The sequence below is a fragment of the Anomaloglossus baeobatrachus genome, chromosome 2 (genome assembly GCF_048569485.1).
Source record: "Anomaloglossus baeobatrachus isolate aAnoBae1 chromosome 2, aAnoBae1.hap1, whole genome shotgun sequence".
Taxonomy (NCBI): Eukaryota; Metazoa; Chordata; class Amphibia; order Anura; family Aromobatidae; genus Anomaloglossus; species Anomaloglossus baeobatrachus.
In genome coordinates this window covers 318,650,896-318,666,325 of record NC_134354.1, presented here as the reverse complement: position 1 = coordinate 318,666,325, position 15,430 = coordinate 318,650,896, and the positions used below count along the sequence as shown (strand labels likewise).

The following is a 15,430-nucleotide window of genomic DNA, read 5'->3' as shown; positions in this document are numbered from 1 at the left end:
ATCTGCATCTCTTGGCAAAAAAAAATGCTGGTTTTATGCTAGGATATGCAGGTCTGTGAACTCAGTTCACCTGAGATGAGATCCCTGAGTTCAATCAGGTCACCTGATGTTGGTTTACCTGCAGTCACAAGTGGGGTATCGTGGGAACCTCCAGCTGTGACCATAAATAAACTGAATGACGTCGCGGATTGGTCAGTCTCTGCCTGACGTCACCAACATGCAGAGATGTTCTGTGCTAATACACTGTGAATTCAGTAGGTATCAGAGCAGGAATTGTATTGGGACCTTGTGTGGGTTATGTCGGAAGTTCATGTTTGGGTTTAATAAATTGGAACAAGAGGGTGTTTTTTGTATTTAATTTCAAATAAAGGCTTTCTTCGGTGTGTTTATTTCTTTTCATTTTCAGATTAGTAAGGGGGGTCTCATGGACACCTTTCATTACTAATCTAAGGCTTAGTGGCAACTGTGAGCTGTCATTAATCCATGATAGTACCCTAATTGCCACCGCACCAGGGCAATTGGGATGAGTCAGGTAAAATGCCGATATTGTCACAGCTAATAGATATGACAATTCTGGTATTTTTTGGGGGGGGTCAATAACCATGGGTCTCTCCAGCCTAAGTATACCAGCTTCCAGCTGTCGGCATTATCATGGCTGGGTATCAAAATGGAGGGGGACCACAAGCTGGGTTTTAAATTTATTTATTTAATTAATTTAAAAAAAAGCCACATGTGGTCCCTCTTATTTTGATACACAGCCAAGATAAGCCCACGACTGGGGCCTGCAGCCTATAGCCATACGCTTTATCTAACCTGGGTATTACAATATTGAGGGAATCTATGCCATATTTTTAATTAATTTATTTAGTTTTACACCACTATAGGTATGCAGACAGCGTGTAAAGGCCACGTCGCACTAAAAAACATCGCTAGCAACATCGCTGCTAAGGAACAACTTTTGTGACGTAGCAGTGATGTTGCTAGCGATGTTGCTGTGTGTGACATCCAGCAACAACCTAGCCCCTGCTGTGAGGTCGTTGGTTGTTGCTGAATGTCCTGGGCCATTTTTTAGTTGTTGCTCTCCCGCTGTGAAGCACACATCGCTGTGTGTGACAGCGACAGAGCAACAACTAAATGTGCAGGCAGCAGGAGCCGGCTTCTGCGGACGCTGGTAACCACGGTAAACATCGGGTAACCAAGAAGCCCTTACCTTGGTTACCCGATGTTTACCTTTGTTACCAGCATCCGCCATTCTCAGCTGTCAGTGCTGGCTCCCTGCACACGTAGCCACAGTACACATCGGGTAATTAACCCGATGTGTACTGTGGCTAGGAGTGCAGAGAACAGGGAGCCGGCACTGACAGCGTGAGGGCGGCGGACGCTGGTAACGAAGGTAAATATCGGGTAACCAAGGTAAGGGCTTCTTGGTTACCCGATGTTTACTGTGGTTACCAGCGTCCGCAGAAGCTGGCTCCTGCTGCCTGCACACGTAGCAGAGTACACATCGGGTAATTAACCCGATGTGTACTGTGGCTAGGTGTGCAGCGAGCCAGCGCTAAGCGGTGTGCGCTGGTAACCAAGGTAAATATCGGGTTGGTTACCCGATATTTACCTTAGTTACCAAGCGCAGCATCGCTTCCACGCGGCGCTGGGGGCTGGTCACGGGTTGCTGGTGAGATCTGCCTGTGTGACAAGCTCACCAGCAACCCGTGTAGCGACGCTCCAGTGATCCCTGCCAGGTCAGGTTGCTGGTGGGATCGCTGGAGCGTCGCTTAGTGTGACATCTCACCAGCGACCTCCTAGCAACTTACCAGCGATCCCTATCAGGTTGTATCGTTGTTGGGATCGCTGGTAAGTTGTTTAGTGTGACTGGGTTTTATGATTCCAAGCAGTCACACATGCTGTCGCACAGGGTGGGGGCATTGTCTGAATGCAACCAATCAGATAATTTGATAATGGTATAATGCGACAAGTATGCTGACAATTATAATGAAAAATGCAATTTACTAACTGGAAAGTGAACATGTGAATAATGATATGCATACCTGCCAAGAATATTTGGAAAAAAGAGATATTTAGCAATCGCATTGATCAATGTAACCGAGCCCCAATACCTCACCAAGGTATATCTCTATATTGGGGTTCCTAGCTCTGTGACCCTAACTCTGTGTCATCTCATTGCAATTAAAAACTGCTGTGTGTGGCGAGGCGTAACCAAGGACTTGCTTACCGTGTTTTTCCAAAAATAAGACACTGTCTTATATTTTTTTTGCCCCCCAAAAAAGCACTAGGGCTTATTTGTGGAGGAGGTCTTATTCTTGGAGAAACACGGTTGGGGTAAGTTTACCCCCCAAAAAAACAGACCCCCCCACTTCCCAGGAGACTCATACTCACCAGACCAGGACGTCTGCATGGCTCCCAGGGACTCCTGTGATCTCCGGTCGGTGCTGCACGCCATCCTACCCTGCTGCTGGCTGACACGCTGACACACACAGAAGATCCCAGACACACACAGCAGATCACACACACAGCAGATCTCTCACTCACACACACACACAGCAGATCACAGATATACACAGCAGATCACACACAGCAGATCGCAGGCACACACAGCCGATCACAGATACACACAGCCGATCACAGGCATACACACACACACAGCAGATCGCAGATATACACAGCAGATCACACACAGCAGATCGCAGGCACACACAGCTGATCACAGATACACACAGCCGATCACAGGCACACACACACAGCAGATCGCAGATATACACAGCAGATCACACACAGCCGATCACAGATACACACAGCCGATCACAGATACACACATCCTATCACAGGCACACACAGCCGATCAGATACACACATCCTATCACAGGCACACCCAGCCGATCACAGATACACACAGCCGATCACAGATACACACATCCTTTCACATGCACACACAGCCGGTCACAGATACACACATCCCATCGCAGGCACACACAGCCGATCACAGATACACACATCCGATCACAGGCACACACAGCCGATCACAGATACACACATCCGAACGCAGACACACACAGCCGATCGCAGAAAAACACACACACATCACATCACATCACATCCAGCACTTACGGCAGCAGGGAATGAGAGCAAATCACGTGTCCGGCCGCAGGTCCTGTTCGTCGCGCTGCACTGCCTCTCAGGATTCTCCCGGTTATAAGAGATCGGTGTCGCTGGATGAGGTGAGTGTGTATGCGATCCGATGTGTGTGCGATCCGATGTTTGTGTGTGATTTGATGTTTGCGTGTGATCCGATGTTTGTGTGTGCGATCTGATTATGTGTGCGATCTGATTATGTGTGCGATCTGACTGTGTGTGCGATGCGATGTTTGTGTGTGAGATCTGGTGTGTGTGTGAGATCTGATTTTGTGTGTGTGTGTGTGTGTGTGTGTGTGTGTGTGTGTGTGATGTGATGTGTGCGGGTGTGTGATCACTGCAGGTCCTGCTGCTCAGTGTCGGGTGAGTGTAATTGCCGGGTGCCGCTGTGTATAATGAAGTGTCCTGCAGTATTTGTAACCTATTTAAGCTGCACGGACACTTCATTATTGATCCGGGACTAGGGCTTATTTTCGGGGGAGGGCTTATATTTAAGCCTTTCTCCGAAAATGCTGAAAATCCTTGCTAGGGCTTATTTTTGGGGGAGGTCTTATTTTTGGAAAAACACGGTATATAGAAGACGGAAAAAGACATGGCCGAAAGGGGCAGAGCCGTGTTCACATTCAGAAAAAAAACTTCTTGGCAGGTATGCATATCATTATTCACATGTTCACTTTCCAGTTAGCAAATTGCATTTTTAATTATAATTGTCAGCATGCTTGTAGCATTATATCATTATCAAATTATTGGATGTGTAGCCTTCATCTTTATTGACTATGTATTTTTTAGCTTGCACTCTGTATACATGTATACATATTGGTGCTCACTTCAGTTATCCTTTAGTATTATGAAGTTTTTTTCTGAAGGTGAACACAGCTCCGCCCCTTTCGGCCATGTTTTTTTCCATCTCCTATATAAGCAAGTCCTTGGTTACCCCTCTCCACACACAGCAGTTTTTAATTGCAATGAGATGACACAGAGTTAGCGTCACAGAGCTAGGGACCCCAATATAGAGATATACCTTGGCGAGGTATTGGGGCTTGGTACATTGATCAATGCGATTGCTAAATATCTCTTTTCCCCAAATATTGTTGGCAGGTATGCATATCATTATTCACATGTTCACTATCCAGTTAGCAAATTGCATTTTTCATTATAATTGTCAGCATGCTTGTAGCATTATACCATTATAAAATTATTGGATGTGCAGCCTTCATCTTTATTGCAACCAATCAGAGAAGCTGGGACTGCCAGTGGGTAGAGGATGCAGTGAATATGTATGAGAGTAGTAAGAGGTCCCAGAAGTAGAGTTATCTTTGCTTGGGAGACTTAGTAAGTATAATGCACCTGCTCTAATCCCCATTGCCTTTTGTATTACCATTTTAAAGCACAATATTCAGGTCCACATAGATTTATATGGGGATCTGCGGCTGGGCAGATATCCAGGATTAATTCTGGTCCCAAAACGGCTTTTTTTTTTAATTCGGTTGGACCTGCTGATTTTTAATATCTGCAGGTTTTCCCATCACTATTAGTGATTTTAGTAGTATTTGATGTTATTTTAGTGATATGTGTGTACTCTTTCAATGTATTGTACTGGAAAAGAAATACAAAAACAAAGACAATTATTAAGACTTATTTAGTTGTTATAATGGCAATTCCTGCTAAACTATAGTCATCTAATCAGCAGTTAAAGCATAAGCTCATTGTTTCTGGATGTGTTTTGTGTAATTCTTACCATAATACAAAATTATTGTTATAGAAGAGTTCAATTAATATAAAAATTATTGTACACTGGTACAGGAAACCAACGTCTTGGGATTTAAAGGTCCTCGGAGGATGACAGTGCTTATACCAGGAATGGATGAAGAGTGTGAAAGAGTACCAATCCATCCAAGAAATGTGAGTTAATTAGACTTCAATGCTTTAGTAAAAGTATGCTGCTCTGTGATTTAAGATCTCCAACAGTTGATCATCCCATTTGGCTTCTAACTCGAAGATCTTTGGATATCCAAGGTATATAAAGAAATAGTCCCAATTGAAATAAATAACAATATCAGAGAATATGCAGAACTTAGATGTAACTTTAACCTTTTAATGCTAAATCTCATACAAGTACATAATTGCGGGAGTTATCATGTTTGGAGGAGGCTCAAGAGCTAAGATTTTGTGGGGCCCCGAGGTGCGGTGTCGGTGCAGCTGTGCATTACCTTCAGGGACTCCACGCGGCTGGATCTTGTCACAGGTAGGAAATCCTCTATTTTGATTGTCGTGACGCCACTCTCAGAATTGCGGTCAGTGGAGACCGCCACTGCAGGTTAGGGGTGCCTGGGGCTGATAGTGGGTGCAGTCAGTTGTAATAGCCTCCTGAGAGTGAGGCATGCCCCAGGGCCCCGTGTAGGTGTGTGGAACTACAAGTCGCAGAATGACTCACACGCACAAGCAGAATGTCTTTCAGGGGTTTTACTCACTGATGGTGGCAGGGTGAGTAACCCGGGCGTAGCTGGGATGAACCAGGCTGGAACCAGGTGTCCTTCAGGCTGACTTATGAGGGTGGCTACCAACTCGCCTTCCTTAGCCCGTTGTGTTTTGGGGTAACCCCTGCTTGAAGCCCTGCTGGGGTCGCCCAGGGAAGTTGCTGGTGCCTCTCTCCCCTTCTTTTTGGCCCGTTTGCTTGTAGCCTGGACCAGGTCACTCCGGCTGCTTGCCTCCTGTGAGCTATGGGCCCTCACTTTGCTACGTGGCTGCGGACTCTGTGGTGTTGTCTTGGGGGTGTAAAGTGCCCCCTCATGCAGGTTTGGCAAAGGACAGGTGGATCTATCCCTGCACTGGGACCTGCTACCCGTTTGGGCCTGGTATCTCCCTGACAGTCTCCTTACTTTCCACTCCGTTGCTCTCTCTTTAGCCGTGGGTGGATTTCGGGCAGCACTACCAGGTGACCGTTCTCCCCCGTCGGTAGTCACTGCGCGTACGTTGTCAGAATTGTGTAGAGCTACAGGGTCTGCTTCTGCTCTCCCTGAACTTCACCACTCAACTGTCTTCGGCTCACTGTTCCCTCCTCTCCTGTTCTTGCCTACGTCACCTAGCAACCAGGCTCTCTACCACACCCCTTGAGTGGAGATGGAGGCTTCGCCCCCTCCTGGGATCCCCAGGGGTCCTCCCAAAGGTACATGTGTGAGACCTGATCACTATGCGCCTGTGTAGTCACACCTCGGTCAGCCTTCTGGATTACCTGTTTTGTACTGTCCCCAGCATGGGTGCAGTACTCAGTGGTGCCTGACCAGGTCAGGGGCGCCACAATTTCTCCAAATGTTAGATACCATTACCATCTATATCATACTAGGGCAAAGTGCAGCTTGCAGACCACGTCCAGCCCTCTGAAGTAGAGCGCAGTGCTGCGGAAACTGGAGTATGGATATGTTATTTTTTATCTATATGTCAAATGTACAGTATGTCTAGATATAGGAGGGCAATGTGGAGGCCTAAACTTTATATAGAGGACTCTGTGGAGCCTCATACTGTATATTTGAGGGTGTAATTATCTGTCTAAAGACTATTGGACCAATGGACATAGAGTGCAGTCCAGAGCTCTAGGGATGCAGACTTTTTTCCAGCACGGGGCACTGGTTACGTCAATCTCATTATTGTTCTCATTGTTGTGTTTTATTAGATATTTTCTTGCTTGTCAGTTTAAGGTACACAGAAGGCCAGGCATGAGATTGGTAATTAGTGAGGGCATCTCATTTTGGCCATCTACGCAGAATTGCTGAAAAACTGCGGACGGAAGGAATAAAAATATTTGCATCGGTAAACTGCCTAGGTGATTAGTACAATCCACAGCATTAGATCTTCCCAGAGGGCTATATGGGGGGGCTTAAAGTGTGTATATCGTGATCAATACTTATCAAAAAAAAATAATCAAATCTTTATTTTTATATAGCGCTAACATATTCCACAACGCTTTACATAGCTCAGGAACACTGTCCCCATTGGGGCTCTGTGATAACACGCTCAGGGATCGCCTTTGCTGGGTTCAAAGGGCACGTATTCACCTCAGGCAGACAGCCGAATTCAAGGTGTAACTGACTCTTGGTCAGTTTTATTGCAGTGAAGCATAAACAAAAGGAAAAAAAACACCAACAAAATAAATCCTTGCCTGTCTGGCGCTAACTATACAGGGTGATATCCTAACTACAAACTGGAGGGCTTCTCCCTTCCAGCTAAACCATACAGACATAAAGCACTGCTCCCATTCACAAGTGTCTCCTACATAGACAGGCGTTCTGTGTTCCCAGCTGGAGACCCTCCCCCAACTTCTCAGACTCCTTTTACATCAGTCCTTCACCTCCCATTAATCCATTAGTAGCCAGGTGATCCTAACCGGGCTAAGTCACATAGGACCGATACCGGGGTGAGATATACCTGCCCTCATCCACTAATCCCACATGAGTCTCACAGCTCATAACCTCACATCACCAATAAGGTGCTCAGGAGAAATTAATAAACAATAAGTAGAAAAAGTACTCCGGCACTCATAAATGTCTCAGTAAGAAAACCAATGAGAAAAAAATTGTGTTCAATTTTTGTTTTTATTCTGTGTGATAATTATGACAAAGTCCGAAAAACAAGTCTGACGTTTCGGCCCCTGGCCTTTATCAAAGTCGGACTATCTGAGAATAAATAAAACAAAGAAACAATCAATAAACAAACATAATGATACATATGATTAATTTCATCACATGATGTTGTGATAACACGGTGCCACCAATATAGAAAAATAGAAAACATGATACTAAAATTATGATATATATTTTTTAGTGGTAAACTGATGAGTTCAGGTAGTATGTGAAGTGTGAGTAGTGCTTGTGGCTAATACTTATATCGGCCAAAGGAGATTTCGTGGCTGCAGTAAAAATAGGCTTAGATTGTATTCATAAAGAGACCTGAGCTATAAAGATTAACCACCGTTTGTAGAAGTTATACAAGGGATAATATTTCTGGCTCACATATTGCTGCAGTTATGAGAAAATAATTAGGAATGAAGGACATTTACCTGTTGAAAAGGGATCACCTAACCATGTGCTCCACCACCCCTGACGCCGTTTCGCCTCGCTTCTTCAAAAGGGGCGTGTCAGGGTGGGGAGATGTCTGGGTTTAAAAGCCAGATGAGCAGCCAATGACGAGGGCGGACTGAACGTGCCTCCAATCCGCCCCCGTCACATGACGTCGGCATCATCGGCACATGAGGCAGTCCCAGCTTACCTCTGTGTAATGGAGCTTCCGTGGTTGCACGCGCTGAGCCGCAGCGTGGAACGCATCAGCTCATACAAGGTGCGCACCAGGAAGCTCGAGGGGCTGGGACCAGTGCATGCGCACTTCCAACGGGCCGCAGATCAATGCATCCATATAGATAATACATTATAAGGTGCCTGCATTTTATACACATTAAGCTTCAATCATCATCACAGATGAATTAATTATATTATGATACACATACAGAGGTAAGCCGGGACTGCCTCATGCGCCGATGATGCCGACGTCATGTGACGGGGGCAGATTGGAGGCACGTCCAGTCCGCCCTCGTCATTGGCTGCTCATCTGGCTTATAAACCCAGACATCTCCCCACCCTGACACGCCCCTTTTGAAGAAGCGAGGCGAAACAGCGTCAGGGGTGGTGGAGCACATGGTTAGGTGATCCCTTTTCAACAGGTAAATGTCCTTCATTCCTAATTATTGTCTCATAACTGCAGCGATATATGAGCCAGAAATATTATCCCTTGCATAACTTCTACAAACGGTGGTTAATCTTTATAGCTCAGGTCTCTTTATGAATACAATCTAAGTCTATTTTTACTGCAGCTGTTTGCCTGTATGGGAGGTTAGTGCTGTTGGCCTGTCTGTGCAGAGACCATTGGTGTCTGTAATTGATATATGTTTTCATATGAATTTATAAGTTAGTCTAATTGGCTCTTGAAACAGGCAAATGGCAAAACAAGCCCCATGGGCAACTGCATATAGTTTGCTACGCTATATTTATAAATAGTAATTTAACAACTATAGCTTGGGCTAGTTTTACATATATTATCTGACCCAATCTGAACGGCAGTGAGACGTTTTTTGCACAGGAGGCTGGTCCTTTTTGTCCTTTGGTGCAGAAACCAGCGGTATTTGAACCAGTTTACATATGAATTAAGAGCAGGTGCATATGGTTTGTGTTACCAAAAGGCAAACGGTAAAATAAGCCTCATAGGCAATTATATGTGATCTTTCTCTATTATATGGAAATATGGTTGTGACATTTATCCTGTTGTTCACAAATTTATTGTAATAGTAAAATACGTATGATTATCTGTGGATGACCTCCTGGGATCATGTGCCCCACTTCGTGGGTTTTTCCTGTTTTTAGATAATTTTTCTGAATTTATATCAATAAAGTTTCTATTTTTATAGAAAAACATGTTTGCGCTTTCACTTCATACCCAATCATTATTTTGGTTGGGTTGTTGTTTAGCATCAGGAAGACACCTGAATGCTTATTTGACTCCCAGTTCGCTGCTGGGAACAATGTTGTTAGAGTATTAATATTATTATTATTATTATTAAATCAGTACTACTAGCACTTTGGTGCTGCCTGATACACTAAACATACCGGTCCTGTTTCCCCAATATTTTGGGGGTCACACATCTTGTCTTGTGACATCCACATCAGCGACATTAATACAGTGCTAGTGGCCTTGCCAAATACGAAGCAGTACTACTAGCATTTTGGGCTGCCTGGTACAAAGTACTCACCGGAACTTTTTCCACAATATTTTTAGGGTCAAAATTTGCTTGGCTTTGGGCCATCAACATCTGCAAATATGTCACCAAAACCCAAAATGATAAAAAAAAAAAGCCTGTTGTGAAAGGGACAGGGACGTGGACATGGGTATGGTGTTGTCATTGGTGGGTGACAAAGCACTGAGTCTATGTCAGGTCAGAAGAAACTTGATGCATCCACTATGTTCCTTGCCAAATTTCCCGGTCTGGAATGTAAACGTTTGTGGAATCCAGAAGAGCGAGAGCAGATTCTGTCTTGGATGGCATACAAGGCCTGTTCGTATTTCTCAAGCAGCAACAAATCTTCCATGACCACACAGTCTACTGTGGATATACAGACGGCTGGCCCATCCAATCCTCAACCTGGTCCTCCTTTCTTCCCCCATCATCAGTCACAGGAGACATATGACTCCAAGCTTGAACACTCTGAGGATCTGTTTTGTACGTATCCTCTGGTTGGCTCTGGCCTCTCACCATGCAGCATTGAAGAGGAATGTAGGGAGGTGGCATGCATTGATGCACAAGTATTTGAGGAACTATGGCCAGAAGAAAGCCAGTTTGAGGAACCTGATTTACTGTCTCCAGAAGTGGAGGCTGATGATGATGAGACAGAGTTGCCATCAGGTCAGCCTACAATCTCAACTGGGAAGGAGGATTAGATGGAAGATGAGGTGGTTGATGATAAGTCCACTGATCTAACCTGGACCATTGACATACAAAGCCAGCACAGCAACACAGAGGAAGATGGATATGTAGCACTAACACAGGCATCAAGGGGTAGTGGTTTACCCAGAGTGAGAGCTGGGTCAACTGTTCCGAAGCCCAACCCCACTGTGGCCCAAGTCAGGGCAAGGGGGCATTCAGCCGCTGTCTGGAAGTTTTCTTTGAAAGTCCTTCAGAGAAAAAACATTGTCATCTGTAGCATTTACCATACCAAGTTGAGCAGAGGCGAGGTCAAAGGCAACCTGAGCACCACCAGTATGCGTATCCATAAGGCAGCCAAGCACCGTAGTAGTAGTAGTAATAGTAGTAATAATAATAATAATAATAATAATAATATTTATTTTTATAGCGCGAACATATTCCGCAGCCCTTTACAATTCAGAGGCTCATATGCAAGCAAGCAACAGTTATAGAAAATACAATAATTATAGCAAAAAAGACAACCCTGCTCATGAGAGCTTACATATACAATGAGGTGGGGGGACAAGGTACAGGTGCACTGGTAATTTCCAATGATGATCCAGCCATCTCAAAGAAATGGGGGATAGATAAAGGCTGCCTGAACCAGTCAGCCAATCTTTGAGATAATTTTGGGTGCGGTGGAGTTTGATGGAGTGTTACACTTAGGTCCAGAAATATTTGGACAGTGACACAAGTTTTGTTATTTTAGCTGTTTACAAAAACATGTTCAGATATACAATTATATATATTATATGGGCTGAAAGTGCACACTCCCAGCTGCAATATGAGAGTTTTCACATCCAAATCGGAGAAATGGTTTAGGAATCATAGCTCTGTAATGCATAGCCTCCTCTTTTTCAAGGGATCAAAAGTAATTGGACAAAGGACTCTAAGGGCTACAATTAACTCTGAAGGCGTCTCCCTCGTTAACCTGTAATCAATGAAGTAGTTAAAAGGTCTGGGGTTGATTACAGGTGTGTGGTTTTGCATTTGGAAGCTGTTGCTGTGACCAGACAACATGCGGTCTAAGGAACTCTCAATTGAGGTGAAGCAGAACATCCTGAGGCTAAAAAAAAAGAAAAAATCCATCAGAGAGATAGCAGACATGCTTGGAGTAGCAAAATCAACAGTCGGGTACATTCTGAGAAAAAAGGAATTGACTGGTGAGCTTGGGAACTCAAAAAGGCCTGGGCGTCCACGGATGACAACAGTGGTGGATGATCGCCGCATACTTTTTTTGGTGAAGAAGAACCCGTTCACAACATCAACTGAAGTCCAGAACACTCTCAGTGAAGTAGGTGTATCTGTCTCTAAGTCAACAGTAAAGAGAAGACTCCATGAAAGTAAATACAAAGGGTTCACATCTAGATGCAAACCATTCATCAATTCCAAAAATAGACAGGCCAGAGTTAAATTTGCTGAAAAACACCTCATGAAGCCAGCTCAGTTCTGGAAAAGTATTCTATGGACAGATGAGACAAAGATCAACCTGTACCAGAATGATGGGAAGAAAAAAGTTTGGAGAAGAAAGGGAACGGCACATGATCCAAGGCACACCACATCCTCTGTAAAACATGGTGGAGGCAACGTGATGGCATGGGCATGCATGGCTTTCAATGGCACTGGGTCACTTTTGTTTATTGATGACATAACAGCAGACAAGAGTAGCCGGATGAATTCTGAAGTGTACCGGGATATACTTTCAGCCCAGATTCAGCCAAATGCCGCAAAGTTGATCGGACGGCGCTTCATAGTACAGATGGACAATGACCCCAAGCATACAGCCAAAGCTACCCAGGAGTTCATGAGTGCAAAAAAGTGGAACATTCTGCAATGGCCAAGTCAATCACCAGATCTTAACCCAATTGAGCATGCATTTCACTTGCTCAAATCCAGACTTAAGACGGAAAGACCCACAAACAAGCAAGACCTGAAAGCTGCGGCTGTAAAGGCCTGGCAAAGCATTAAGAAGGAGGAAACCCAGCGTTTGGTGATGTCCATGGGTTCCAGACTTAAGGCAGTGATTGCCTCCAAAGGATTCGCAACAAAATATTGAAAATAAAAATATTTTGTTTGGGTTTGGTTTATTTGTCCAATTACTTTTGACCTCCTAAAATGTGGAGTGTTTGTAAAGAAATGTGTACAATTCCTACAATTTCTACCAGATATTTTTGTTCAAACCTTCAAATTAAATGTTACAATCTGCACTTGAATTCTGTTGTAGAGGTTTCATTTCAAATCCAATGTGGTGGCATGCATAGCCCAACTCGCGAAAATTGTGTCACTGTCCAAATATTTCTGGACCTAACTGTATGTTCTGAGAAGTCGTGGAGGGACTATGTGAAATTAATTTGATTAAGGCATGAGATAGGCAACGCTAAAATGATGTGTTTTTAGGGAGTGTGTTACGGGGGCTTTCTGATTATAAAAACCAAAGGGATATCAGACAGTCAGGGTCCACCGTGCAAAGTCTCTGCTGCAGACTATGGCAGAGGATAAGGGGTATCTTGTACTACGGAAGCAGTACTGACACTGATACGTCTCAGTGACACTAGAGCCAATCACGGCATGTACTATTAAAGTCACAGCGACTATCGTATTTAGCATTAACGTAAAAGGGATAGGTTAATGAGTGAGGAAGAGTATATAAGTGTGCCGCTGTAAATAGTAGTAGCACAAGTGCAGAGTGCAATACCTCTGTTAAACTCACAGAGGCATATAGTTAGGAAATAAAGCAATTCCTCCCTTAAGCTGGGTTTACACACTGCAACATCGCAAAGGACATCGCTGTAACGTCACCGGTTTGGTGACGCAATAGCGACCTCCCTAAGTCTCTGCTAAGTCTCTGGTGAGCGTTCAAACAGGCAAACCTGGCCAACAACGCAACAGCGATCCGGACCTGCAGAGCGATCTAGCTGGTTGTTGGGGACGTTGATAAGCAGCCTTTTGAAAGGGAAGTTGCTAACAAAGTCGCTGCAAAGTCTTCACACACTGAAACTTCATGCTGCACAGCGGGAAACAAAGGACCTAGGAATGGTCCTGAATGATTTGTAACGATTACAACTTCACAGCAGGGGCCGGGTCGCTGATAGGTTTCACACACTGCAACATCGCAAACAACATCGCTATTGCGTCACAAAACCGGTGACGTTACAGCGATGTCGTTTGAGATGTTGCAGTGTGTAAACCCAGCTTTACTCAGAGGGTGTGTGGTATGGTCTCTGTTAATGATCACAGAGACAAAAGCAGTGAGTGTGAAATGGCACCTAGCTAGGTCCGTTCCTCTAGTGGTGCCAGGAGACGGACAGCAGCGTAAGCCGCACAAAGCTCCTACCTGTGTTCGCTCCACTAGTGTGCGAGGACACGAACCACTAGATATGGCACCTGCCTAGGTCCGCTCCACTAGTGGTGCAAAAGAGACGGACAGCAGCACAAGCCGCACAAAGCTCCTACCTATGTTCGCTCCCCTAGTGTGCGAGGATACGAACAACTGCCAGACGCAGTATAAGGAACGTTACCCTAGCGGCAACGTCCACCTACGAGTAGAATCACAAGGCCCAGCCGGACCATGTGCCTCAGGCACCTGCCTATGTCCGCTCCACTAAGATGTAAGGATATGGACCGCAGCCGAAACTGTAAGGTACAAGAACACTACCCTGCCGGTAGCGCTCATCTAGCATAGACAGAGAGATGCCTAGAGGGACGTGCACAGAGCGTCTACTCTCATGCATGAAGCAAGAGGACTGAGCTCCGAGCAGCGTGCGTCAGGGTCTTATATAGACTTTGTGCCTCATCCAAGATGGAGGACACCAGAGCCAATCCGCTGTCAGAATGACAAGAATGACGTCACGCTGGCCTATCACCGAGCAAGGCGTCACAAGCACATGACCAGCGACCAATCGGCTTAGAAGGTGTCAGAGACATGTGACCTCGTGTCAGTGATGATGTCACTCGCACATGTGCAATGGCTCTAAGATAGGACTTAGTTTCCAGCGCTCGCACATGTGCAGTAGCAAAAAATCCGAACATAGTCTCCAGCGCTCGCACATGTGCAGTAGCAAGAAATCCTAACATAGTCTCCAGCGCTCGCACATGTGCAGTAGCAAGAAATCCTAACATAGTCTCCAGCGCTCGCACATGTGCAGTAGCAAGAAATCCTAACATAGTCTCCAGCGCTCGCACATGTGCAGTAGCAAGAAATCCTAACATAGTCTCCAGCGCTCGCACATGTGCAGTAGCAAGAAATCCGAACATAGTCTCCAGTGCTCGCACATGTGCAGTAGCAAGAATTCCGAACATAGTCTCCAGTGCCACAGCAACCGTAACAGAGCGTCTGAAGCTGAGTAAGTTGTGGTTCATCCTGGTTTCTTGGGTCCGAGCATTCCAGAGGATTGGTGCAGCTCGGGAGAAGTCTTGGATCCAGAGGTGGGAGGGTTGAATTAGTGTGGATGTTAGTCGAAAGTCGTTTACGGAGCATAGAGAACAGGTAGGGTGATGAACAGATATGAGGGTGGAGATTTATGGGGGTTCCGCACTGTGGAGAGCTTTGTGGGTGAGAAAAAGCAATTTGAATTGGATCCTGTGATATGTAGGCAGCCAGTACAATGACTGGCACAGAGCAGAAGCATCCTAGTAATGGTTAGCCAGATAGGTGACCCTGCATGCTGGATGCTGGATGCTGCAGCAATAAGAATTGACTGTAGAGGAGAAAGTCTAGTTAGGGGAAGACCAATGAATAGAGAATTGCAGTAGTCAAGGCTGGAGAGGATCAGGGCCATG

The 15,430-nt window shown here is 45.2% G+C and overlaps 1 protein-coding gene across 1 annotated transcript in view; it reads left to right on the top strand.

Moving 5' to 3' along the window:
- Positions 1-15,430, top strand: part of LOC142289924 (tubby-related protein 1-like) — a 265,154-nt gene that overhangs the window by 52,718 nt on the left and 197,006 nt on the right. The window contains exon 4 of the mRNA XM_075333866.1: positions 4,951-5,049. Within this exon, the coding sequence (XP_075189981.1) occupies positions 4,951-5,049 (99 nt within the window). The remainder of the gene's footprint in view (positions 1-4,950; positions 5,050-15,430) is intronic.